The following is a 25855-nucleotide window of genomic DNA, read 5'->3' as shown; positions in this document are numbered from 1 at the left end:
TGAAACTCCAGAGGCTGCTTGTCATTATGAATGATATAAACCAACTCCCATGCCTGTGTGACATTCAGAATGGAAGATATCCCTCTATGGATTTTGGTTGCTAGGGTACTCTGTTTGGTTGCTATGTAGTTACTTGGCAGCTGCCAATAATGAAATTCCAAAGGCTTCTTGTCAGTATGAATGATATAAACCAACTCCCATGCCTCTGTGACATTCAGAATGGAAGATATCCCTCTCTGGAGTTTGGTTGCTAGGGTAATCTGTTTGTTTGCTAGGGAGTTGCTTGACAGCTGCCAATCATGAAACTCCAGAGGCTGCTTGTCATTATGAATGATATAAAACAACTTCCATGCCTGTGTGACATTCAGAATGGAAGATATCCCTCTTTGGATTTTGGTTGCTAAGGTGCTCGACAATGGTTGCTAAGGGGTGGTTACACAGTTACCATGATGATATTTACAGACTGGTTTCCCAACCGAAACAAACAAGCACACCCCCATGTCTATACAATGTTCTTGTGCTGAGATATAGCTCATTCATGTGTTTGTACGGTTGCTAGGGTACTCTAAATGGTTGCTAAGGTTTGTTTATACAGTTTATGGGGTAATATATAAAGAGTATTTGCAAGTCTGGGTCCAAAAATGACCAACTCTGTGTTTTTACAATGTTTTGTTGCTGAGATATGGCTTGTAAATGTTGTTCAATGGTTGCTAGGGGCCTGTAACTGGTTGCTAGGGCGTGGCTATGAAGTTATGTCACTAATTATTGGCTGCTTGATAGGACGAATCAAAAGAGCCCAACCCCAAGGCTCTATGACCTTCTGAGCCAAAGATATGATTTAGCAAATTTTGTGCCTATGTTAAGTCTATGGGACATTTTTCTGCACATTTTTCGCCCGCCAGACGAATATCTTACACCCGATCGCTTATAAAAGTCATAGCACACCTTTCCTCAATAAACTGGTCGATTTGACACCTCATTCAGGGGTCTGTGACAAACGGTGTGGGGTGAGTTACGTGCCGAAGTTTTGTCTAGGTGAATAGTAATCACAACACTAGAATGTACATTTCCTGAAGAAAATGTGAAGTGGTGCTTGCAGTGGCAAAATTCACCACCCGGTTGCTAGGGTGTTGTACATGATTGCATACAAGCCATCAACCATGTCTGTACGATGTTGTGGAGCTGAAATATGGCTTCTATATGTTGCAATATGGTTGCTAGGTAGCTTTAAATGGTTGCTAAGGTGTGGTTACACAGTTACCATGATGATATTTACAGACTGGTTTCCCAACCGAAACAAACAAGCACACCCCCATGTCTATACGATGTTCTGGTGCTGAGATATAGCTCCTTCATGTGTTTGTACGGTTGCTAGGGTACTCCAAATGGTTGCTAAGGTTTGTTTATACAGTTTATGGGGTAATATTTAAAGAGTATTTGCAGGTATGAGTCAAAAAATGCCCAACTCTGTGTTTTTACAATGTTTTGTTGCTGAGATATGGCTTGTAAATGTTGTTCAATGGTTGCTAGGGGCCTGTAACTGGTTTCTAGGGCGTGGCTATGAAGTTGTTATGTCACTACTTATTGGCTGCTTGATAGGACGAATCAAAAGAGCCCAACCCCAAGGCTCTATGACCTTCTGAGCCAAAGATATGATTTAGCAAATTTTGTGCCAATGTTAAGTCTATGGGACATTTTTCGGCTAATTTTTCGCCCGTCAGACGAACATCTTACACCCGATCACTTATAAAAGTCATTGCACACCTTTCCTCAATAAACCGGTCGATTTGACACCTCATTCAGGGGTCTGTGACAAACGGTGTGGGGCGAGTTACGCGCCGAAGTTTTGTCTAGGTGAATAGTAATCACAACACTAGAATGTACATTTCCTGAAGAAAATGTGAAGTGGTGCTTGCAGTGGCAAAACTCGCCACTCGGTTGCTAGGGTGTTGTACATGATTGCATACGAGCCAACAACCATGCCTCTACGATGTTGTGGAGCTGAAATATGGCTTCTATATGTTGCAATATGGTTGCTAGGTGGCTCTAAATGGTTGCTAGGGTGTGAATACACAGTTACCATGGTGATATTTACAGACTGTTTTCCAACTGAAACTAATGAGCCAACCCCCATCTCTATACAATATTCTGATGCAGAGATGTAGGTCTTGTAAAATGGTTGCTAGGGTACTCTGTTTGGTTGCTATGGAGATGCTTGTCAGCTGCTAATGATGAAACTGCAAAGGCTTCTTGTCAGTATGAATGATATAAACCAACTCCCATCTCTATATGATGTTCTAATGCAGAGATATACGTTTTGCTAAACAGTTGCTAGGGTACTCTATTTGGTTGCTAGCGAGTGGCTTGTCAGCTGCCAATCATGAAACTCCAAAGGCTTCTTGTCACTATGAATGATATAAACCAACTCCCATGCCTCTGCGACATTCAGAATGGAAGATATGCCTCTTTGGATTTTGGTTGCTAGGGTACTCTGTTTGGTTGCTATGGAGTGTCTTGGCAGCTGTCAATCATGAAACTCAAAGGCTGCTTGTCGATATGAATGATATAAACCAACTCCCATGCCTCTGTGACATTCAGAATGGAAGATATCCCTCTTTGGATTTTGGTTGCTAAGGTGCTCGACAATGGTTGCTAGGGAGGGGCTTGGAAGTGTTGAGGTGATTCATGATTGGCTGTTTGCTGCCCCGAGTCAAATGAGACCACCCCCATGTTTCTATGACAATTCAGTCCGGAGATATCTCTTTGAACTCTTTCAATGTAAGTCTATGGATCTTGTTGCTAAGGGGCTCTAAATGGTTGCTAAGGCGTGGCTTGATAGCTTCACAATGATCCAGAGAGACTGACTGGTCATCTGAGTAAAATGAGCCCTCCCCTTTGTCTCTATGACACTGTGATCCAGAGCTACGTTCAATACAAAGTCCCTATGCAATTTACCATAGTAGGAAAAGCATGTGTGTTTCACGGGATGTTCCTTCCCTATAGTAAGTCAATGGGGCAACTTTGGGCATCTCCTGCCCCCCAGGGGTGCAACTTTTACCCCATTGTGAGGTATGTTCTTACAGAGCCTGTCAGCCTCTTCAAATGTGGCAAATCACACGTTTCTGCGAAATCCTTGCTCAGAGCTACGTGTGGTCAAAGTTCGTCGCAATGTTAAGTCAATGGGACTTTTTTGGCCGCTTTTTCGCCCCTGGGGCGAACACCGTACCCCCGATCACTTATAAAAGTCATAGCACACCATTCCCGAATAATCCGCACGATTTGACGCCTCATTCGTGTGTCTGTGACAAAAGCTGCGGGACGAGTTACGCGCCAAACTTTTGTCCGGAATAATAAGAAGAAAAATAATAATAATAATAAGTATGAGCAATAACAATAGTGATGCCTTGCTTTCAGCAAGCACCACTAACTAGAATGTACATTTCCTGAAGAAAATGTGAAGTGGTGCTTGCAGTGGCAAAATTCGCCACTCGGTTGCTATGGTGTTGTACATGATTGCATACGAGCCAACAACCACGTCTGTACGATGTTGTGGAGCTGAAATATGGCTTCTATATGTTGCAATATGGTTGCTAGGTAGCTTTAAACGGTTGCTAAGGTGTGGTTACACAGTTACCATGATGATATTTATTTATACATTTATTTGGCCGACGCCTTTCTAAATACCCAAGGACATCTTACATGTTTCGGAGGACATAAAAGACTAAAGAAATTAAAATATATTAAAATTCATTGTAGGCTAATACATGATACAAATAAGACAAATCAGAAAAGTGCTAAGAACGCCAGAAGAAAGCACTATTAAGAGTGTCAGGAAAGTTACTATGGCGATGTAGAAATGAAAAGTTTTAAAGATTAAAAGCTTTCTTAAAGAGATAGGTCTTTAGCAATTTTTTAAATGAAGTAACTGTGTCTGCCTGTCGAATGTGGGAGGGGAGGGCATTCCAAAGTCTTGGAGCAGCGCAACTGAAGGCCCTTGCCCCCATGGTAGAGAGGCGGAATTTGGGGGTGACAAGGAGGCCAGTCGAGGAAGAGCGGAGGGAACGTGTAGGAACATATCCTGATAGGAGGTCATAAATGTAGCTGGGTGCAAGATTATGAAGTGCTTTGTAAGTGATGAGAAGGGTCTTAAAATCAATACGGAAGTGCACAGGGAGCCAGTGTAAAGAGATAAGGATAGGTGTAATGTGTTCTGATGGTCTGATACCAGTGAGGATTCGAGCGGCAGAGTTCTGAATAAGTTGAAGTCTATTTATCAGCTTGGAAGGGAGACCGATGAGAAGGGAGTTGCAATAATCCAGACGTGACGTGATATGGGCATGAATTAGGGTTTCAGTGCTGGCTTGTGTCAATGAAGGTCTAAGCCTGGAGATATTTCGGAGGTGAAAGAAAGAAGTCCGGGTAAGTGATTTTATCTGAGATTTGAATGAAAGGGAACTGTCCAGAATGACACCAAGGCTTTTGACTTGCGTTGACAGAGGGACCGTGATCTCATCTATGGTTAAATTTAGGTTTTGCTGTTTTGAGAGAGAAGATTTTGAGCCGATGAGCAGGACTTCAGTCTTACTAGCATTCAGTTTTAAAAAGTTTGTGTTCATCCAGATTTGAATGTCTTGAAGACAGTTGCTGAGTGAGGTGGGTGGAAGGGGAGATGATGGTTTAGTTGAAATATAAAGCTGGGTGTCGTCAGCATAGCAGTGGAAATTAATTTTGTGGTGTCTCATGATCTTGCCCAGGGGAAGCAGATATATAATGAAGAGGAGTGGACCCAACACTGACCCCTGGGGGACACCCTGAGGCACAAACGCACAGGCCGATTTAAAGTGTTTGAGTTGTACGAACTGCTGACGATCCGTGAGGTATGAACAGAACCAGGAAAGTGCATCACCCATGATACCAATGCTGGCCAGACGTTCAATGAGGAGGGGATGTGAGATGGTATCAAAGGCAGCGCTCAAGTCAAGTAAGATCAAGATGGACAATAGACCAGAGTCAGCAGCACAGAGTAGATCATTGCTGATTTTTACCAATGCCGTTTCCGTGCTATGTTTAGCACGGAAACCAGACTGGAAATGTTCATAGAGATCATTGTAGATGAGATGGTGATGTAGTTGATGTGCCACGACCCGCTCCAGTATTTTGGAGACAAAAGGAAGATTGGAGATGGGACGGTAGTTGTTCAAGTCATCATGATCAGCATTGGGCTTTTTGAGGACCGGTGTGACAGCAGCAGTCTTAAGAGTGGGCGGTACAATGCCTGTGGAGAGGGAGGAATTTACTAATGTAGTGAGTAGTGGAGCGATGGAAGGCAGGCATGCTTTAAGAAGACTGGTAGGCAGAGGGTCTAATTGGGAAGTAGAGGTTTTTGATTTGCTAACAAGTTCTTTGATCTGGTTCTCAGAGGCCAAGGTGAAGTTTGAGAGGGAGATGGTTAAAGCAGAGCCCTGCAGGGCAGTTATGTTATGTAGGTCAGGTTGTGAGCTGTAGTGCTTGGAATATTATGCAGATGGTGATGTATTTCTTGAATTTTTGAATGAAAAAAGTTTAGAAACTTGTTGCAGAGTTCCGTTGAGGGGTCAGAGAATACATTTTCAGGTGGCTTAAGGAGCCGGTTTACTGTAGAAAACAGGAGCTTAGAATTTTTATTTCCAGAGTTTATAATGTTCGAATAGTAAGATGTTCTAGCAGCAGAAATGGTGTTATTATATTGCAAGAGGTGATCTTTGTAGGCCTGCGCATGAGATACAAGGCCTGTCCGTTTATACAAGCGCTCAAGGCGTCTCCCACATCTTTTTAACTGGCGGAGCTCAGGTGTGTACCACGGCGCCGAGTGGTTGAAGGAAACAGAACGGGTTTGAGTGGGAGCAAGGGCATCAAGAGAAGAAGATAGGCAGTCATTGTAATGAGTGATGAGGCTGAGGGGACAGTGGGAGTCAGTAGTCGAATATGTATTTATGAGGCTCCCAAGGTCAGATGGATTAATGTGTTTTATGTTTCTGTAGGCTATAATGCGTTGATGTTTATACCTGGAAACTGGGACAGAGACTTCAAATAAAACAGCTTTGTGATCAGAGATGGGTAACTCGGCATGTGTTACATTGCAGGGAACAATACCAGTTGAACAAACTAAATCTAGAGTATGACCTTTGTTGTGAGTAGGAAAATGTACATTTTGGGTGACATCAAGACCATCAAGTAATGACATAAAATCAGCAGCAAAGGAACAAGTAGTAGTGGCATCAACATGAATATTAAAATCACCAACAATTAATATATTGGGAGAATAGACAGAAAGTGAAGTCATTAATGCAGAAAATTCAGTTAAGAACAGATCAGATGGTTTAGGTGGCCTATAGAGTGTTAAAATTACCAATGGTTGAAAGCCAGAGAGTTTAACAGCCAAGCATTCAAATGAAGAAAAATGAGGTATACTGATTGTTTTAACTTTGATCGTGTCACGATAGACAATAGCAACCCCACCCCCACGCCCACTAGAGCGAGGTTGGCTGATGTAAGAATAACCACTAGGGGTTGTTTGATTAAGATGAAAGTAATCATTAGGCTGTTGCCAAGTTTCAGTGAGGCACATTATGTCCAGTTTTCCATCACTAATAAACTCACTTATCAGCAGACCTTTATTTGTAAGAGATCGAACATTAAAAAGTCCACATTGAAAACAGTCAGTAAAACTAGCATTTGACGTTGCCTTGGTAACCGGAAACAAATTATTTGGATTAGCTCCACGGCCGGTGGAGGAAACAGGACGAACTTTAGACCAGATCAAACTAATAGCAGAGGATGACTTACTGGATGTGTAAGATCGTCCCGATCCGCGGTGGATGTATCTCGGTCGGGAAAGAACATCACGGTGGGCAAACAGAGCCAGTGGAGTCCTGAAGTTCATTGAGTTCAAACGCAATAGCTCCGCTGCCGAATATTTTAATGCTGAAGTGGCACTGACAGTAGAGCATAGAAGAATCCACCAGAGACACATATTATTCCTCATATTAACAGCAGTATTTTAGAAGCCCCCTAGGAAGGTTGAATTCCGAAGTTCAAGAGTTAGGGATGCCGCCGCGCGTCACCACCGATGAGTGTGTATGTGCGTGCGTAGAAGCGCACCAGGGTAGACACACACAGAAATCCACCTCGTAGTTGGCCCGGTAGCAGGCAGGCCCTCCGGGGCAGAACACCACAGCAGGCACAGACGTCACCTGGGACAGCTTTCACAGACCACAGTCAAGGTGTGAGGACGTTTCAGTAGAAGCCAACAGGCTCGTTTCGTTGTTGAGATGCCAGTGGTCAGTATCAGCCAGCATCACAGCCGGCAACACAGAGCGCACTTTTATGACTAGCGCAAATAAACGTCAACAATAATAAAAGAAAGTCCAACAGTGTTAAGATATTAAATCCAACAGTGATAGATAGTCACGGAGGGAGAAGCGGCAACCAAACCGTGCCAGCGTGCTCTCCGACCGGAAGTGAGTTTCTGATGCAGAAAAGTTTTACAGATTGGTTTCCCAACCGAAACAAACAAGCACACCCCCATGTCTATACGATGTTCTGGTGCTGAGATATAGCTCATTCATGTGTTTGTACGGTTGCTAGGGTACTCCAAATGGTTGCTAAGGTTTGTTTATACAGTTTATGGGGTAATATTTAAAGAGTATTTGCAGGTCTGGGTCAAAAAATGCCCAACTCTGTGTTTTTACAATGCTTTGTTGCTGAGATATGGCTTGTAAATGTTATTCAATGGTTGCTAGGGGCCTGTAACTGGTTTCTAGGGCGTGGCTATGAAGTTGTTATGTCACTACTTATTGGCTGCTTGATAGGATGAATCAAAATAGCCAAACCCCAAGGCTCTATGACCTTCTGAGCCAAAGATATGATTTTGCAAATTTTGTGCCTATGTTAAGTCTATGGGACATTTTTCGGCTAATTTTTCTCCTGCCAGACGAACATCTTACACCCGATCGCTTATAAAAGTCATAGCACACCTTTCCTCAATAAACCGGTCGATTTGACACCTCATTCAGGGGTCTGTGACAAACGGTGTGGGGCGAGTTATGCGCCGAAGTTTTGTCTAGTTGAATAGTAATCACAACACTAGAATGTACATTTCCTGAAGAAAATGTGAAGTGGTGCTTGCAGTGGCAAAATTTGCCACTCGGTTGCTAGGGTGTTGTACATGATTGCATACGAGCCAACAACCATGTCTGTACGATGTTGTGGAGCTGAAATATGGCTTCTATATGTTGCAATATGGTTGCTAAGGTGTGGTTACACAGTTACCATGATGATATTTACAGATTGGTTTCCCAACTGAAACAAACAAGCACACCCCCATGTCTATATGATGTTCTGGTGCTGATATATAGCTCATTCATGTGTTTGTACGGTTGCTAGGGTACTCCAAATGGTTGCTAAGGTTTGTTTATACAGTTTATGGGGTAATATTTAAAGAGTATTTGCAGGTTTGGGTCAAAAAATGCCCAACTCTGTGTTTTACAATGTTTTGTTGCAGAGATATGGCTTGTAAATGTTGTTCAATGGTTGCTAGGGGCCTGTAACTGGTTTCTAGGGCGTGGCTATGAAGTTGTTATGTCACTACTTATTGGCTGCTTGATAGGATGAATCAAAAGAGCCCATCCCCAAGGCTCTATGACCTTCTGAGCCAAAGATATGATTTTGCAAATTTTGTGCCTATGTTAAGTCTATGGGACATTTTTCGGCTAATTTTTCATCCGCCAGACGAACATCTTACACCCGATCGCTTATAAAAGTCATAGCACACCTTTCCTCAATAAACCGGTCGATTTGACACCTCATTCCGGGGTCTGTGACAAACGGTGTGGGGCGAGTTACGCGCTGAAGTTTTGTCTAGGTGAATAGTAATCACAACACTAGAATGTACATTTCCTGAAGAAAATGTGAAGTGGTGCTTGCAGTGGCAAAATTCGCCACTGGGCAGATGCTAACACAATTGAAATGTTGTGATACCATGATATACCACATTTTAGCATCATTTACCATGATTTACCATGTTTCTAAGATGATTTACTACGATTTACCACATTCCAACATGATTTATTATGATTAACATGTTGTTAGAATGATGCTAGCAGGATTAGCATGTTGCTAGCATGATTAGCATGTTGGTTGGATGATGCTAGCATGATTAGCATGCTTTTAACAAGATGCTAGCATGATTAGCATGTTGTTAGTATGTTTTTGGCTAGATGCTAACATGATTAGCATGTTGCTAGCATTATGCTAGCTTGATTAGCATGTTGCTAGCATAATGCTAGCATGATTAGCATGTTGATAGCTTGATTAGCATGTTGCTAGCATAATGCTAGCATGATTAGCATGTTGCTAGCATAATGCTAGCATGATTAGCATGTTGCTAGCTTGATTAGCATGTTGCTAGCATGATTAGCATGTAGATAGCATGTTTTTAGCAAGATGCTGAATGTTCTGGGTGGTTGCTAGGCAGTTGCTAGGGTGTTCTGGGTGGTTGCTAGAGTTTTTTGGTGGTTACTAGAGCATTTCTAGACGTTGCTAGGGTGTTCAGGGTGGTTGCTAAGGTATTTTTGTTAGTTGCTATGGTGTTACTAGGTGGTTGGTAGTTGTCAAATATGGTTACTATGGAGTTTTTATAGAGTTCTTAAAATCTTTAATAACGAGTGCCTTCAGTACGGCACTCGGCCTGCGGCCTCGTGCCTATGGCCGAATAGGCACAAGCATGGAGCGATATCGCAAGGCCACGAGAGTAAAATTGCTTTAAAAAATACAAAAAATTAAAAAAAATGTTTTTTTTTGGTTTAGGGTGGTTGCTAGGGAGCTCTTAGTGGTTGCTAGGGTGCTAAAACTGGTTGCTAGGGTGTGGCTATGAAGATTTTAGGCCATTACTTATTGGCTGCTTGATAATATAAATCCTCTGAGGGAGAGAGAGAGGGAGAGATGCAGGGGTGACAGGCCCTTTGGAGTCTGTGTGTGTGAAAACGTCGGTTGGGATTCAAATGTTTTTAGAACTCCCCATGTTAAGTCAATGGGACTTTTTTGGCCGCTTTTTCGTCCGCTGTGCGAACATCGTACACCCGATCGCTTAGAAAAGTCATAGCACACCTCTCCTCAATGAGCCGGTCGATTTGACACCTCACTCAGGGGTCTGTGACAAACGGTGCGGGGCGAGTTACGCGCCAAACTTTGTCCAGAATAATAATAAAAAGAACTAGATGCGAAAGTTCGTCGAGACAAACTTTAAGTTGGCTTGAGAAAAGTTTGGAGCAGAACGTTTTTTGCTAGGCAGTTGCTAGGATGTTATGGGTGGTTGCTATGGTGTTGCTAGGGTATTTTGGGTGGTTGCTAGGGTGTTCTGGGTGGTTGCTAGGGTGTCCTGGGTGGTTGCTAAGGTCTTTTGGGTGGTTGCTAGGGTATTTTGGGTGGTTGCTAGGGTGTTCTAGGTGGTTGCTAGGGTATTCTGGGTGGTTGCTAGGCGGTTGCTAGGGTTTTCTGGGTGGTTGCTAGGCTGTTTTGGGTGGTTGCTAGGGTATTCTGGGTGGTTGCTAGGCGGTTGCTAGGATATTTCTGATGGTTGCTAGGGTCTTTTGGGTGGTTGCTAGGCGGTTGCTAGGATATTTTAGGTGGTTGCTAGGGTCTTTTGGGTGGTTGCTAGGTGGTTGCTAGGGTCTTTTGGGTGGTTGCTAGGATGTTTTGGGTGGTTGCTAGGGTGTTTTGGGTGGTTGCTAGGCGGTTGCTAGGGTGTTTTGGGTGGTTGCTAGGATATTTTGGGTGGTTGCTAGGGTCTTTTGGGTGGTTGCTAGGCGGTTGCTAGGGTGTTTTGGGTGGTTGCTAGGGTCTTTTGGGTGGTTGCTAGGGTATTTTGGGTGGTTGCTAGGGTGTTCTCGGTGGTTGCTAGGGTCTTTTGGGTGGTTGCTAGGCGTTGCTAGGGTGTTTTGGGTGGTTGCTAGGATATTTTGGGTGGTTGCTAGGGTCTTTTGGGTGGTTGCTAGGGTGTTCTGGGTTGTTGCTAGGCGGTTGCTAGGGTGTTCTGGGTGGTTGCTAGGGTCTTTTGGGTAGTTGCTAGGCGGTTGCTAGGATATTTTGGGTAGTTGCTAGGGTATTTTGGGTGGTTGCTAGGCGGTTGCTAGGATATTTCGGTGGTTGCTAGGGTCTTTTGGGTGGTTGCTAGGCGGTTGCTAGGGTCTTTTGGGTGGTTGCTAGGGTGGTTGCTAGGTGGTTGCTAGGGTGTTATGGGTGGTTGCTAGGCTGTTCTGGGTGGTTGCTAGGCGGTTGCTAGGGTGTTATGGGTGGTTGCTATGGTGTTGCTAGGCGGTTGCTAAGGTATTCAGGGCGGTTGATATGGTGTTACTAGGTGGCTGGTAGTTGTCACAGATGGTTACTATGGAGTTTTTATAGAGTTCTTAGCATGATCTTGGCATGATTTAACACTTAACTAATCACTATTAGCATGTAGCTATTCACTGCTAGCATGTGTAGTATGTTGGAAGTGCTGTTTGCTAGCATGAGTCAAAAGAGCCAAACCTCATCTCTATACGATGTTCTGATACAGAGATATAGGTCTTACAAAACGGTTGCTAGGGTACTCGAGTTTGGTTGCTATGGAGTTGCTTGGGAGCTGGAAGATTTAAACTTAAGAAGTTTATAGTGGTTTGAAGTTTACAGTGGTTTACAGTAGTTTGAAGTTTGACAGATAGATAAATAAGTTAGATAGACACACACACACACACACACACACACAAACACACACACACACACACACACACACACACACACACACACACACACACACACTAACTCGCTCACACACTCACTCATAAACTCAGTGTGTGTGTCTGAGTTTAGAGTTTATAAGTGTATAAATTGATTAGTTTATAAGTGTATGAGTTCTTGAGTTTTGAGTTTATAAGTTTAAATCAGTTTAGAGTTTATAAGTTTAAATGAGATTAAGAGTTCAGAGTTTATTAATTTATGAGTTTAAGAGTTCATAAGTTTATGAATTCATGAGTTTTTAAGTTAATTAGTTTATAAGTGTTTATAGTTTAGAGTTTATTAGTTTAAATGAGTCTCAATGGCTCATATAGTATATAGAACGGCAGTTTGGTTTAGTCTTCAAGGTGTTTAGATTTAAATTTTTGTCGGTTTGAATTTTTTAGAACTCCCCAATGTAAGTCAATGGAGTTTTTGAATGAGTTTTTTCGAGTTTTGATCGTCATTTTTAGGAAAACCGTAAGTCCGATCAGTCTGAAAAGATATAGCATACCGAGTCAGATCAGTTTGAGTGTCTGAGCCGAGTTTGGAGTATGTAGGGTTAAAGCTCTAGGACGAGTTTGATATAGATTTTTTTAGGGTCAGAAGAATAATAATAACTAGATGCGAAAGTTCGTCGAGACAAACTTTAAGTTGGCTTGAGAAAGTTTGGACCAGAACGTTTTTTTGCTAGGCGGTTGCTAGGATGTTATGGGTGGTCGCTATGGTGTTGCTAGGCGGTTGCTAGGGTATTTTGGGTGGTTGCTAGGCGGTTGCTAGGGTATTCTGGGTGGTTGCTAGGGTGTGTTGGGTGGTTGCTAGGTGGTTGCTAGGGTCTTTTGGGTGGTTGCTAGGGTTTTTGGGTGGTTGCTAGGGTGTTTTGGGTGGTTGCTAGGCGGTTGCTAGGATATTTTGGGTGGTTGCTAGGGTCTTTTGGGTGGTTGCTAGGCGGTTGCTAGGGTCTTTTGGGTGGTTGCTAGGGTCTTTTGGGTGGTTGCTAGGCGGTTGCTAGGGTATTTTGGGTGGTTGCTAGGGTGTTTTGGGTGGTTGCTAGGCGGTTGCTAGGATATTTTGAGTGGTTGCTAGGGTGTTTTGGGTGGTTGCTAGGCGGTTGCTAGGGTATTTTAGGTGGTTGCTAGGGTGTTTTGGGTGGTTGCTAGGCGGTTGCTAGGGTATTCTGGGTGGTTGCTAGGGTGTTTTGGGTGGTTGCTAGGGTCTTTTGGGTGGTTGCTAGGCAGTTGCTAGGGTATTCTGGGTGGTTGCTAGGGTGTTTTGGGTGGTTGCTAGGGTGTTTTGGGTGGTTGCTAGGCGGTTGCTAGGGTATTCTGGGTGGTTTCTAGGGTGTTGCTAGGGTGTTCTGGGTGGTTGCTAGGGTGTTTTGGGTGGTTGCTAGGCGGTTGCTAGGATGTTTTGGGTGGTTGCTAGGGTCTTCTGGGTGGTTGCTAGGGTGGTTGCTAGGCGGTTGCTAGGGTGTTATGGGTGATTGCTAGGCTGTTCTGGGTGGCTGATAGGCGGTTGCTAGGGTGTTATGGGTGGTTGCTATGGTGTTGCTAGGCGGTTGCTAAGGTATTCAGGGCGGTTGATATGGTGTTAATAGGTGGCTGGTAGTTGTCACAGATGGTTACTATGGAGTTTTTATAGAGTTCTTAGCATGATCTTGGCATGATTTAACACTTAACTAATCACTATTAGCATGTAGCTATTTACTGCTAGCATGTGTAGTATGTTGGAAGTGCTGTTTGCTAGCATGAGTCAAAAGAGCCAAACCTCATCTCTATACGATGTTCTGATACAGAGATATAGGTCTTACAAAACGGTTGCTAGGGTACTCGAGTTTGGTTGCTATGGAGTTGCTTGGGAGCTGGAAGATTTAAACTTAAGAAAGTTTATAGTGGTTTGAAGTTTACAGTAGTTTACAGTAGTTTGAAGTTTGACAGATAGATAAATAAGTTAGATAGACACACACACACACACACACACACAAACACACACACACACACACACACACACACACACACACACACACACACACACACACACACACACACACACACACACACACTCACTCATAAACTCAGTGTGTGTTTCTGAGTTTAGAGTTTATAAGTGTATAAATTGATGAGTTTATAAGTGTATGAGTTCTTGAGTTTTGAGTTTATAAGTTTAAATCAGTTTAGAGTTTATAAGTTTAAATGAGATTAAGAGTTCAGAGTTTATTAATTTATGAGTTTAAGAGTTCATAAGTTTATGAATTCATGAGTTTATAAGTTAATTAGTTTATAAGTGTTTATAGTTTAGAGTTTATTAGTTTAAATGAGTCTCAATGGCTCATATAGTATATAGAACGGCAGTTTGGTTTAGTCTTCAAGGTGTTTAGATTTAAATTTTTGTCGGTTTGAATTTTTTAGAACTCCCCAATGTAAGTCAATGGAGTTTTTGAATGAGTTTTTTCGAGTTTTGATCATCATTTTTAGGAAAACCGTAAGTCCGATCAGTCTGAAAAGATAGAGCACACCGAGTCAGATCAGTCTGAGTGTCTGTGCCGAGTTTGGAGTATGTAGAGTTAAAGCTCTAGGAGGAGATACATATAGTTTTTTTTCCGGTCAGAAGAAGAATAATAACTAGATGCGAAAGTTCGTCGAGACAAACTTTAAGTTGGCTTGAGAAAGTTTGGACTGGAACGTTTTTTGCTAGGCGGTTGTTAGGATGTTATGGGTGGTCGCTATGGTGTTGCTAGGCGGTTGCTACGGTATTCTGGGTGGTTGCTAGGCGGTTGCTAGGGTATTTTGGGTGGTTGCTAGGGTGTTTTGGGTGGTTGCTAGGGTGTTTTGGGTGGTTGCTAGGCGGTTGCCAGGGTCTTTTGTGTGGTTGCTAGGCGGTTGCTAGGGTGTTCTGGGTGGTTGCTAGGATATTTTGGGTGGTTGCTAGGGTCTTTTGGGTGGTTGCTAGGGTATTTTGGGTGGTTGCTAGGCGGTTGCTAGGGTGTTTTGGGTGGTTGCTAGGTGGTTTTGGGTGGTTGCTAGGCGGTTGCTAGGGTATTTTGGGTGGTTGCTAGGGTGTTCTGGGTGGTTGCTAGGCAGTTGCTAGGGTGTTATGGGTGGTTGCTATGGTGTTGCTAGGCGTTGCTAAGGTATTCTGGGTGGTTGCTAGGTGGTGGCCAGGGTGTTCTGGGTGGTTGCTAGGCTGTTTTGGGTGGTTGCTAGGGTATTCTGGGTGGTTGCTAGGGTCTTTTGGGTGGTTGCTAGGGTCTTTTGGGTGGTTGCTAGGCGGTTGCTAGGGTCTTTTGGGTGGTTGCTAGGGTCTTTTGGGTGGTTGCTAGGCGGTTGCTAGGGTCTTTTGGGTGGTTGCTAGGGTCTTTTGGGTGGTTGCTACGGTGTTCTGGGTGGTTGCTAGGGTCTTTTGGGTGGTTGCTAGGCGGTTGCTAGGGTGTTCTGGGGGGTTGCTATGGTATTCAGGGCGGTTGATATGGTGTTACTAGGTGGTTGGTAGTTATCACAGATGGTTACTATGGAGTTTTTATAGAGTTCTTAGCATGATCTTGGCATGATTTAACACTTAACTAATCGCTATTAGCATGTAGCTATTCACTGCTAGCATATGTAGCATGTTGGAAGTGCTGTTTGCTAGCATGAGTCAAAAGAGCCAAACCTCATCTCTATACGATGTTCTGATACAGAGATATAGGTCTTGCAAAACGGTTGCTAGGGTACTCAAGTTTGGTTGCTATGGAGTTGCTTGGGAGCTGGGAGCTTTAAACTTAAGAAGTTTAAATTGGTTTGAAGTTTAAAGTAGTTTAAAGTAGTTTGAAGTTTATGATAGATATATAAATAAGTTAGATAGATACAAACAAACACACACACACACACACACACACACACACACACACACACAGACTACCTCGCTCACACACTCACTCAGACACACACACACACACACTCAGAGTTTATGAGTTTAGAGTTTATAAGTGTACAAGTTTTTGAGTTTAGAGTTTATAAGTTTAAATGAGTTTAGAGTTCAGAATTTATTAATTTATGAGTTTAAGAGTTCATAAGTCTATGAATTCATGAGTTTATTAGTTAATTAGTTATTAAATTTAAGTTAATTAGTTTATAAGTGTATGAGATTAGAGTTTATTAGTTTAAATGAGTTTCATTGGCTAATATATATAGAATGGCAGTTTGAATTAGTTTTCAAGGGATTTAGATTTAAATTTTTGTCGGTTGGTGAGTTTGAATTTTTTTAGAATGCCCAATGTTAAGTCAATGGGAGTTTTTCCGAGTTTTGATCGTCATTTGTAGGAAAACCGTAAGTCCGATCAGTCTGAAAAGATAGAGCACACCGAGTCAGATCTGTTTGAGTGTCTGAGCCGATTTTGGAGTATGTAGAGTTAAAGCTCTAGGAGGAGTTTGAGTCAGATTTTTTAGTAAGAAGAATAATAATAATAACTAGATGCGAAAGTTCGTCGAGACAAACTTTAAGTTGGCTTGAGAAAGTTTGGACCGGAAAGTTTTTTGCTAGGCGGTTGCTAGGGTGTTCGGGGTGGTTGCTAGGATATTTTGGGTGGTTGCTAGGGTCTTTTGGGTGGTTGCTAGGGTATTTTGGGTTGTTGCTAGGCGGTTGCTAGGGTGTTTTGGGTGGTTGCTAGGCGGTTTTGGGTGGTTGCTAGGCGGTTGCTAGGGTATTTTGGGTGGTTGCTAGGGTGTTCTGGGTGGTTGCTAGGCAGTTGCTAGGGTGTTATGGGTGGTTGCTATGGTGTTGCTAGGCGTTGCTAAGGTATTCTGGGTGGTTGCTAGGTGGTGGCCAGGGTGTTCTGGGTGGTTGCTAGGCTGTTTTGGGTGGTTGCTAGGGTATTCTGGGTGGTTGCTAGGGTCTTTTGGGTGGTTGCTAGGGTCTTTTGGGTGGTTGCTAGGCGGTTGCTTGGGTCTTTTGGGTGGTTGCTAGGGTCTTTTGGGTGGTTGCTAGGCGGTTGCTAGGGTGTTCTGGGTGGTTGCTAGGATATTTTGGGTGGTTGCTATGCTGTTGCTAGGTGGTTGCTAGGGTATTCTGGGTGGTTGCTAGGCGGTTGCTAGGGTGTTTTGGGTGGTTGCTAGGCGGTTTTGGGTGGTTGCTAGGCGGTTGCTAGGGTATTTTGGGTGGTTGCTAGGGTGTTCTGGGTGGTTGCTAGGCAGTTGCTAGGGTGTTATGGGTGGTTGCTATGGTGTTGCTAGGCGTTGCTAAGGTATTCTGGGTGGTTGCTAGGTGGTGGCCAGGGTGTTCTGGGTGGTTGCTAGGCTGTTTTGGGTGGTTGCTAGGGTATTCTGGGTGGTTGCTAGGGTCTTTTGGGTGGTTGCTAGGCGGTTGCTAGGGTCTTTTGGGTGGTTGCTAGGGTCTTTTGGGTGGTTGCTACGGTGTTCTGGGTGGTTGCTAGGGTCTTTTGGGTGGTTGCTAGGCGGTTGCTAGGGTGTTCTGGGGGGTTGCTATGGTATTCAGGGCGGTTGATATGGTGTTACTAGGTGGTTGGTAGTTATCACAGATGGTTACTATGGAGTTTTTATAGAGTTCTTAGCATGATCTTGGCATGATTTAACACTTAACTAATCGCTATTAGCATGTAGCTATTCACTGCTAGCATATGTAGCATGTTGGAAGTGCTGTTTGCTAGCATGAGTCAAAAGAGCCAAACCTCATCTCTATACGATGTTCTGATACAGAGATATAGGTCTTGCAAAACGGTTGCTAGGGTACTCAAGTTTGGTTGCTATGGAGTTGCTTGGGAGCTGGGAGCTTTAAACTTAAGAAGTTTAAATTGGTTTGAAGTTTAAAGTAGTTTAAAGTAGTTTGAAGTTTATGATAGATATATAAATAAGTTAGATAGATACAAACAAACACACACACACACACACACACACACACACACACACACACACACTCAGACACACACACACACACACACACACACACACACACTCAGAGTTTATGAGTTTAGAGTTTATAAGTGTACAAGTTTTTGAGTTTAGAGTTTATAAGTTTAAATGAGTTTAGAGTTCAGAATTTATTAATTTATGAGTTTAAGAGTTCATAAGTCTATGAATTCATGAGTTTATTAGTTAATTAGTTATTAAATTTAAGTTAATTAGTTTATAAGTGTATGAGATTAGAGTTTATTAGTTTAAATGAGTTTCATTGGCTAATATATATAGAATGGCAGTTTGAATTAGTTTTCAAGGGATTTAGATTTAAATTTTTGTCGGTTGGTGAGTTTGAATTTTTTTAGAATGCCCAATGTTAAGTCAATGGGAGTTTTTCCGAGTTTTGATTGTCATTTGTAGGAAAACCGTAAGTCCGATCAGTCTGAAAAGATAGAGCACACCGAGTCAGATCTGTTTGAGTGTCTGAGCCGATTTTGGAGTATGTAGAGTTAAAGCTCTAGGAGGAGTTTGAGTCAGATTTTTTAGTAAGAAGAATAATAATAATAATAATAAGTTTAAATAGGATTTCAATATGTTGGCTCTCTCAAGCCAACTTAATAAGTTTAAATAGGATTTCAATATGTTGGCTTTCTCAAGCCAACTTAATAAGTTTAAATAGGATTTCAATATGTTGGCTTTCTCAAGCCAACTTAATAATAAGTATGAGCAATAACAATAGTGATGCTTTTAAAAAAGCACCACTAACTAGAATGTACATTTCCTGAAGAAAATGTGAAGTGGTGCTTGCAGTGGCAAAACTCGCCACTCGGTTGCTAGGGTGTTGTACATGATTGCATACGAGCCAACAACCATGTCTGTACGATGTTGTGGAGCTGAAATATGGCTTCTATATGTTGCAATATGGTTGCTAGGTGGCTGTAAAGGGTTGCTAGGGTGTGAATACAAAGTTACCATGGTGAAATTTACAGACTGTTTCCCAACCAAAACAAAAGAGCCAACCCCCATCTCTACATGATGTTCTGATGCAGAGACATGGGTCTTGATAAACGGTTGCTAGGGTCCTCTGTTTGGTTGACAGGGAGTGACTTGGCAGGTGCCAATCATGAAACTCCAAAGGCTGATTGTCAGTATGAATGATTTAAACCAACTCCCATGCCTCTGTGATATTCAGAATGGAAGATGTCCGTCTTTGGAATTTGGTTGCTAGGGTACTCTGTTTGGTTGCTAGAGAGTGGCTTGGCAGCTGCCAATCATGAAACTCCAGAGGCTGCTTGTCATTATGAATGATATAAACCAACTCCCATGCCTGTGTGACATTCAGACTGGAAGATATCCCTCTTTGGATTTTGGTTGCTAGGGTACTCTGATTGGTTGCTAGGGAGTGGCTTGGCAGCTGCCAATCATGAAACTCCAAAGGCTTTTTGTCACTATGAATTTTATAAACCAACCCCCATCTCTATACGATGCTCTGATACAGAGATATAGGTCTTGCTAAATAGTTGCTAGGGTACTCTGTTTGGTTGCAATGGAGATGCTTGTCAGCTGCTAATGATGAAACTGCAAAGGCTTCTTGTCAGTATGAATGATATAAACCAACTCCCATCTCTATACGATGTTCTGATGCAGAGATATACATTTTGCTAAACGGTTGCTAGGGTACTCTATTTGGTTGCTAGCGAGTGGCTTGTCAGCTGCCAATCATGAAACTCCAAAGGCTTCTTGTCACTATGAATGATATAAACCAAATCCCATGCCTCTGCGACATTCAGAATGGAAGATATGCCTCTTTGGATATTGGTTGCTAGGGTACTCTGTTTGGTTGCTAGGGAGTGGCTTGTCAGCTGTCAATGATGAAATTCCAAAGGCTTCTTGTCAGTATGAATTATATAATCCAACTCCCATGCCTCTGTGACATTCAGAATGGAAGATATGCCTCTTTGTATTTTGGTTGCTAGGGTACTCTGTTTGGTTGCTATGGAGTTACTTGGCAGCTGCCAATGATGCAATTCCAAAGGCTTCTTGTCACTATGAATGATATAAACCAACTCCCATGCCTCTGTGACATTCAGAATGGAAGATATCCCTCTTTGGATTTTGGTTGCTAGGGTACTCTGTTTGGTTGCTAGGGTACTCTGTTTGGTTGCTAGGGAGTGTCTTGGCAGCTGTCAATCATGAAACTCAAAGGCTGCTTGTCAATTTGAATGATATAAACCAACTCCCATGCCTCTGTGACATTCAGAATGGAAGATATCCCTCTTTGGATTTTGGTTGCTAAGGTGCTCGACAATTGTTGCTAGGGAGGGGCTTGGAAGTGTTGAGGTGATTCATGATTGGCTGTTTGCTGCCCTGAGTCAAATGAGACCACCCCCATGTTTCTATGACAATTCAGTCCGGAGATATCTCTTTGAACTCTTTCAATGGAAGTCTATGGAACTTGTTGCTAAGGGGCTCTAAATGGTTGCTAGGGCGTGGCTTGATAGCTTCACAATGATCCAGAGAGACTGATTGGTCATCTGAGTAAAATGAGCCCTCCCCCTTGTCTCTATGACACTGTGATCCAGAGCTACGTTCAATACAAAGTCCCTATGCAATTTACCATAGTAGGAAAAGCATGTGTGTTTCACGGGACGTTTCTTCCCCATAGTAAGTCAATGGGGCAACTTTGGGCATCTCCTGCCCCCCAGGGGTGCAACTTTTACCCCATTGTGAGGTATGTTCTTACAGAGCCTATCAGCCTCTTCAAATGTGGCAAATCACACGTTTCTGCGAAATCCTTGCTCAGAGCTACGTGTGGTCAAAGTTCGTCGCAATGTTAAGTCAATGGGACTTTTTTGGCCGCTTTTTCGCCCCTGGGGCGAACACCGTACCCCCAATCACTTATAAAAGTCATAGCACACCATTCCCGAATAATCCGCACGATTTGACGCCTCATTCGTGTGTCTGTGTCAAAAGCTGCGGGACGAGTTACGCGCCAAACTTTGTCCAGAATAATAATAATAAGAAGAATAATAAGTATGCAAGAAAACACTAATGATGCCTTGCTTTCAGCAAGCACCATTAATAATAATAACTAGAATGTACATTTCCTGAAGAAAATGTGAAATGGTGCTTGCAGTGGCAAAACTCTCCACTCGGTTACTAGGGTGTTGTACATGATTGCATACGAGCCAACAACCATGTCTGTACGATGTTGTGGATCAGAAATAAGGCTTCTATATGTTGCAATATGGTTGCTAGGTGGCTGTAAATGGTTGCTAGGATGTGAATACAAAGTTACCATGGTGAAATTTACAGACTGTTTCCCAACCAAAACAAAAGAGCCAACCCCCATCTCTATATGATGTTCTGATGCAGAGACATGGGTCTTGATAAACGGTTGCTAGGGTACTCTGTTTTGTTGCTATGGAGTTACTTGGCAGCTGCCAATGATGAAATCCCAAAGGCTTCTTGTCAGTATGAATGATATAAACCAACTTCCATGCCTCTGTGACATTCAGAATGTAAGTTATCCCTCTTTGGATTTTGGTTGCTAGGGTACTCTGTTTGGTTGTTATGGAGTTGCTTGACAGCTGCCACTGATGAAACTGCAAAGGCTTCTTGTCACTATGAATGATATAAACCAACTCCCATGCCTATGTGACATTCATAATGGAAGATATCCGTCTTTGGATTTTGGCTGCTAGGGTACTCTGTTTGGTTGCTAAGGAGTTGCTTGACAGCTGCCAATGATGAAACTGCAGAGGCTTCTTGTCATTATGAATGATATAAACCAACTCCCATGCCTATGTGACATTCAGAATGGAAGATATCCCTCTTTGGATTTTGGTTGCTAGGGTACTCTGATTGGTTGCTTGGGAGTGGCTTGGCAGCTGCCAATCATGAAACTCCAAAGGCTTCTTGTCACTATGAATTATATAAACCTACCCCCATCTCTATACAATGCTCTGATACAGAGATATAGGTCTTGCTAATAGTTGCTAGGGTACTCTGTTTGGTTGCTATGGAGTGGCTTGGCAGCTGCCAATCATGAAACTCCAAAGGCTGCTTGTCATTATGAATGATATAAACCAACTCCCATGCCTCTGTGACATTCAGAATGTAATATACCCCTCTTTGGATTTTGGTTGCTAGGGTACTCTGTTTGGTTGCTATGGAGTTGCTTGACAGCTGCCACTGATGAAACTGCAAAGGCTTCTTGTCACTATGAATGATATAAACCAACTCCCGTGCCTATGTGACATTCAGAATGTAAGATACCCCTCTTTGGATTTTGGTTGCTAGGGTACTCTGTTTGGTTGCTATGGAGTTGCTTGACAGCTGCCACTGATGAAACTGCAAAGGCTTCTTGTCACTATGAATGATATAAACCAACTCCCATGCCTATGTGACATTCAGAATGTAAGATATCCCTCTTTGGATTTTGGTTGCTAGGGTACTCTGTTTGGTTGCTATGGAGTTGCTTGACAGCTGCCAATGATGAAACTGCAAAGGCTTCTTGTCACTATGAATGATATAAACCAACTCCCATGCCTATGTGACATTCAGAATGGAAGATATCCCTCTTTGGATATTGGTTGCTAGGGTACTCTATTTGGTTGGTAGGGAGTGGCTTGGCAGCTGCCAATCATGAAACACCAAAGGCTTCTTGTCAGTATGAATGACATAAACCAACTCCCATGCCTCTGTGACATTCAGAATGGAAGATATCCCTCTTTCAATTTTGGTTGCTGGGGTAATCTGTTTGGTTGCTATGGAGTTGCTTGACAGCTGCCATTGATGAAACTGCAAAGGCTTTTTGTTACTAGCAATTCTACGAGCGTTTCTAGACGTTTCTAGGGTGTTCAGGATGGTTGCTACGGTATTTTTGGTAGTTGCTATGGTGTTACTAGGTGGTTGCTAGTTGTCAAAGATGTGGTTACTATGGAGTTTTTATAGAGTTATTCAAATCTTTAATAACGAGTGCCTTCAGTACGGCACTCGGCCTGCGGCCTCGTGCCTATGGCCGATTAGGCACAAGCATGGAGCGATATCGCAAGGCCACGAGTGTAATATTGCTTTAAAAAATAAACAAAATTTACACATTTTTTTTTTTTTGGTTTAGGGTGGTTGCTAGGGAGCTCTTAGTGGTTGCTAGGGTGCTGTAACTGGTTGCTAGGGTGTGGCTATGAAGATTTTAGGCCATTACTTATTGGCTGCTTGATAATATAAATCTTTCAGCAAGCACCACTAATAAGAAGAATAATAAGTATGAGCAATAACAATAGTGATGCTTTTAAAAAAGCACCACTAATAATAAGTATGCAAGAGAACACTAATGATGCCTTGCTTTCAGCAAGCACCATTAATAATAATAATAATAATATTTATATAATATAATATAATATAATATAATATAATATAATATAATATAATATATGCCCTCAGAACATTTGGAAAATATGGCATGAGTTGTTTGATCATTCTGTGATTTTTGCACCTTTTTTGTTATAGCTTGAAGCTGGTCACTATTCATTCCCATTACATAGAGGGAGTGAAAGATCCTTTTGTAGTCTGAAAAACAGATCATATAGCATTAGAACACCACCAGGGTGAGTACAAAAAGGCTGAATTTTCGTTTTTGGGTGAACTATCCCTTTAAAAGGAACTTTTTGGGACTTATTCACCATATCCCCCAGAGTTAGATAATTCCATACATACCCTTTTCATCTCTGTGCGTGCCATAACTCTGTCTGACGCACACACCGCTAGCCTAGCTTAGCACAAATACTGGAGGCAAACAGCTCCATCTAGCCTACTGCTCCCAATAACATGAGATAACCAATAACCATCACATGAGACACAGCCATCTTCAAAACTGGGAACTATATTCTCAGAAGGCAAAGCACTGCTTGGGCGGAGTGATTAGCGCAACACCTGAAAAGCACCATTGTTACTTCCGTCAACAAAACCAATGTGACTCCAACTCTGAGCAAACTCTCTGCTCCTCACCACAGGGCTTCTCAGGTGCGAGCAAATCACTCCGCAGAAGTAGCAGTGCTTCGCCTTCTGAGAATATAGTTCCCAGTTAAGTATGTATACGGTTAGAAGATGGCTGTCTCTCATCTGACCTTGTTATTTGTACACGCTGTGACTATGCAAATCACAACATGTAACTAGGAAAACGTTGGCGTTATTTTGTCAATTATTGGGAGCAGTATGCTAGCTAGAGCCTTTTACCTCCAGTCTTTGTGCTAAGCTAGGCTAGCGGTGGGTGCGTCAGACAGTTACGGCACACACAGAGATGAAAAGGGTATGTATGGACTTATCTAACTCTGGGGGATACGGTGAATAAGTTAAAGTCCCAAAAAGTCGGCGTGTTCCTTCGAGTGAACAGATACAAAAACAACAAACTCGAGTTATAAGTACATCATCTCCTTTACACTTTGAGGTATAATTTGAGGTGTAGGCTACCTTTGGTTTACTTGTTTCCATTTCATTAAACATCCAACACTCTAAATATCCTTCATTTGTATTTTGTTTTGCATCAAGCTACTTACCAGCATTCATGTCCATTGTACAATAGTCCAACAGAACACCAAACAAAATCCCATTCCACAGAATATGGGGCCAAAAACCATTTGGCTGCACACCTCTACCTTGCCATGTTTGCTAAAATATAGAGCTGCATGATTAATCGTTAAAAGATTAAATCACAATCTTGATCCAAACACCCACACAATCTTATTCCCTGTGTCTATTAAATCTTTGACAAAATCATACCAGGACTTTCAAATCTGTGTCCGCGCTGCTGCTGAGCCAGAGAGAGCAGTTGTAATGTTTAGGTATGAAATAGCTTCACAAACAGTCTTTTCAACCAGTATCGTTATATCTGTGTTAAAAATATTCAAATAATCACATAAATACTGAGATAAGTTCAGATATAAATACTGATGTCTATGGTAGAGATCAAACTATGGCAAATTACCTTTTGAAAGTAACTTGGTGATTCAAACAAAGATTGTATCGATTACATTGTTAAACCACTAGGCAACGTCAAGTCACTGTTAAAAATGTATTTGGCATTGAATCATTCATTCAAGAGATTTAAAAAATGATTAATCTAGAAATTAATGAAACAAGTGAAGTACTTATTCATTCAAACCGAAAAAAAAAAAAAAAAAAAAAATTTTAAATAAACATGCAGCAATGAATATTTCATCAGAAGCGTTACAAATTGCATGCTATTTTGTTAAGTTCTGTTAAGTTTAGTCCGTTAAGAATAGTGGGAGAAATGTGATCTCTATGTGCAACAACAACAACAACAAAAGTGTGATTCTCAAATGTATCCATAATGGTGCAGCTCTACTAAATGACAAAGGTAGGAGGTATCTCATCACATGAAAAATAGGGGGCATGTCTAACATAACCACCTTCTTGCTGGTACCGACAACAATAGAAATGAAACCTAAAACAAATAAACAATATTAAATATTTTACATAATCCATTGCAATATATCATAATTATAATAAATAATCATAATCCACCAGTGAACTAAATTCCGTGCATCAAATATAAATTTGGCTCCTACACTCACTTTGACAAATGTGATCTTGCAGGTGCACTCGTCACTGTTGAGGTTGCGAATGACAACATCACCGTAGTGCTCGAGCCATCTGTCCTGACTGAATACGTTGTGGATGCAAGTTACCACTTTATTCCACTCATAATGATCACCGTAGCTGAAGAGGAAAGATCATGATCAGATAAGAAAAAAACATCAGATACAAACTGGCTTGATTATTTTGCCCATTCATTAGGGGTGTAACAATTCATCAACTACATCGATGTATCGATTTATATTCCTACGATCCAACTGCATCGATCTGTGCTCGGCAAGTTGGCCTTCCGGACGACATATATTGATCTAACATCGTTTTAAAGGAAAACTCCGACTTTTTGGGACTTTAGCTTATTCACAGTATCCCCCAGAGTTAGATAAGTCCATACATACCTTTTTCATTTCTGTGCGTTCTGTAAGTGTTATTTGACGCACCCACCGCTAGCCTAGCTTAGCACAAAGACTGGATGTAAATGGATAATGGTAGCATACTAATCCCAATAAGTGACAAAATAATGCAAACATTTTCCTATTTACATGTTGTGATCTGTATAGTCA

The 25855-nt window shown here is 42.1% G+C and overlaps 1 protein-coding gene across 3 annotated transcripts in view; it reads right to left on the bottom strand.

Moving 5' to 3' along the window:
* Positions 1 to 25855, bottom strand: part of LOC311300456 (oxysterol-binding protein-related protein 7-like) — a 161438-nt gene that overhangs the window by 45982 nt on the left and 89601 nt on the right. For 2 of the 3 annotated variants that reach the window (XM_084424733.1, XM_084424732.1), the window contains one exon: positions 25274 to 25418. In XM_084424733.1, coding sequence (XP_084280859.1) covers positions 25274 to 25418 — 145 coding nt within the window. Of the gene's footprint in view, positions 1 to 24428; positions 25144 to 25273; positions 25419 to 25855 lie in introns of those variants that run through there. The other variant, XM_084424734.1, reaches the window with a different exon arrangement.

The sequence above is a fragment of the Rutilus rutilus genome, assembly GCF_951802725.1.
Source record: "Rutilus rutilus genome assembly, chromosome: 11".
In the NCBI taxonomy this organism is placed as follows: Eukaryota; Metazoa; Chordata; class Actinopteri; order Cypriniformes; family Leuciscidae; genus Rutilus; species Rutilus rutilus.
This window is presented reverse-complemented; position numbering and strand designations above follow the sequence as displayed.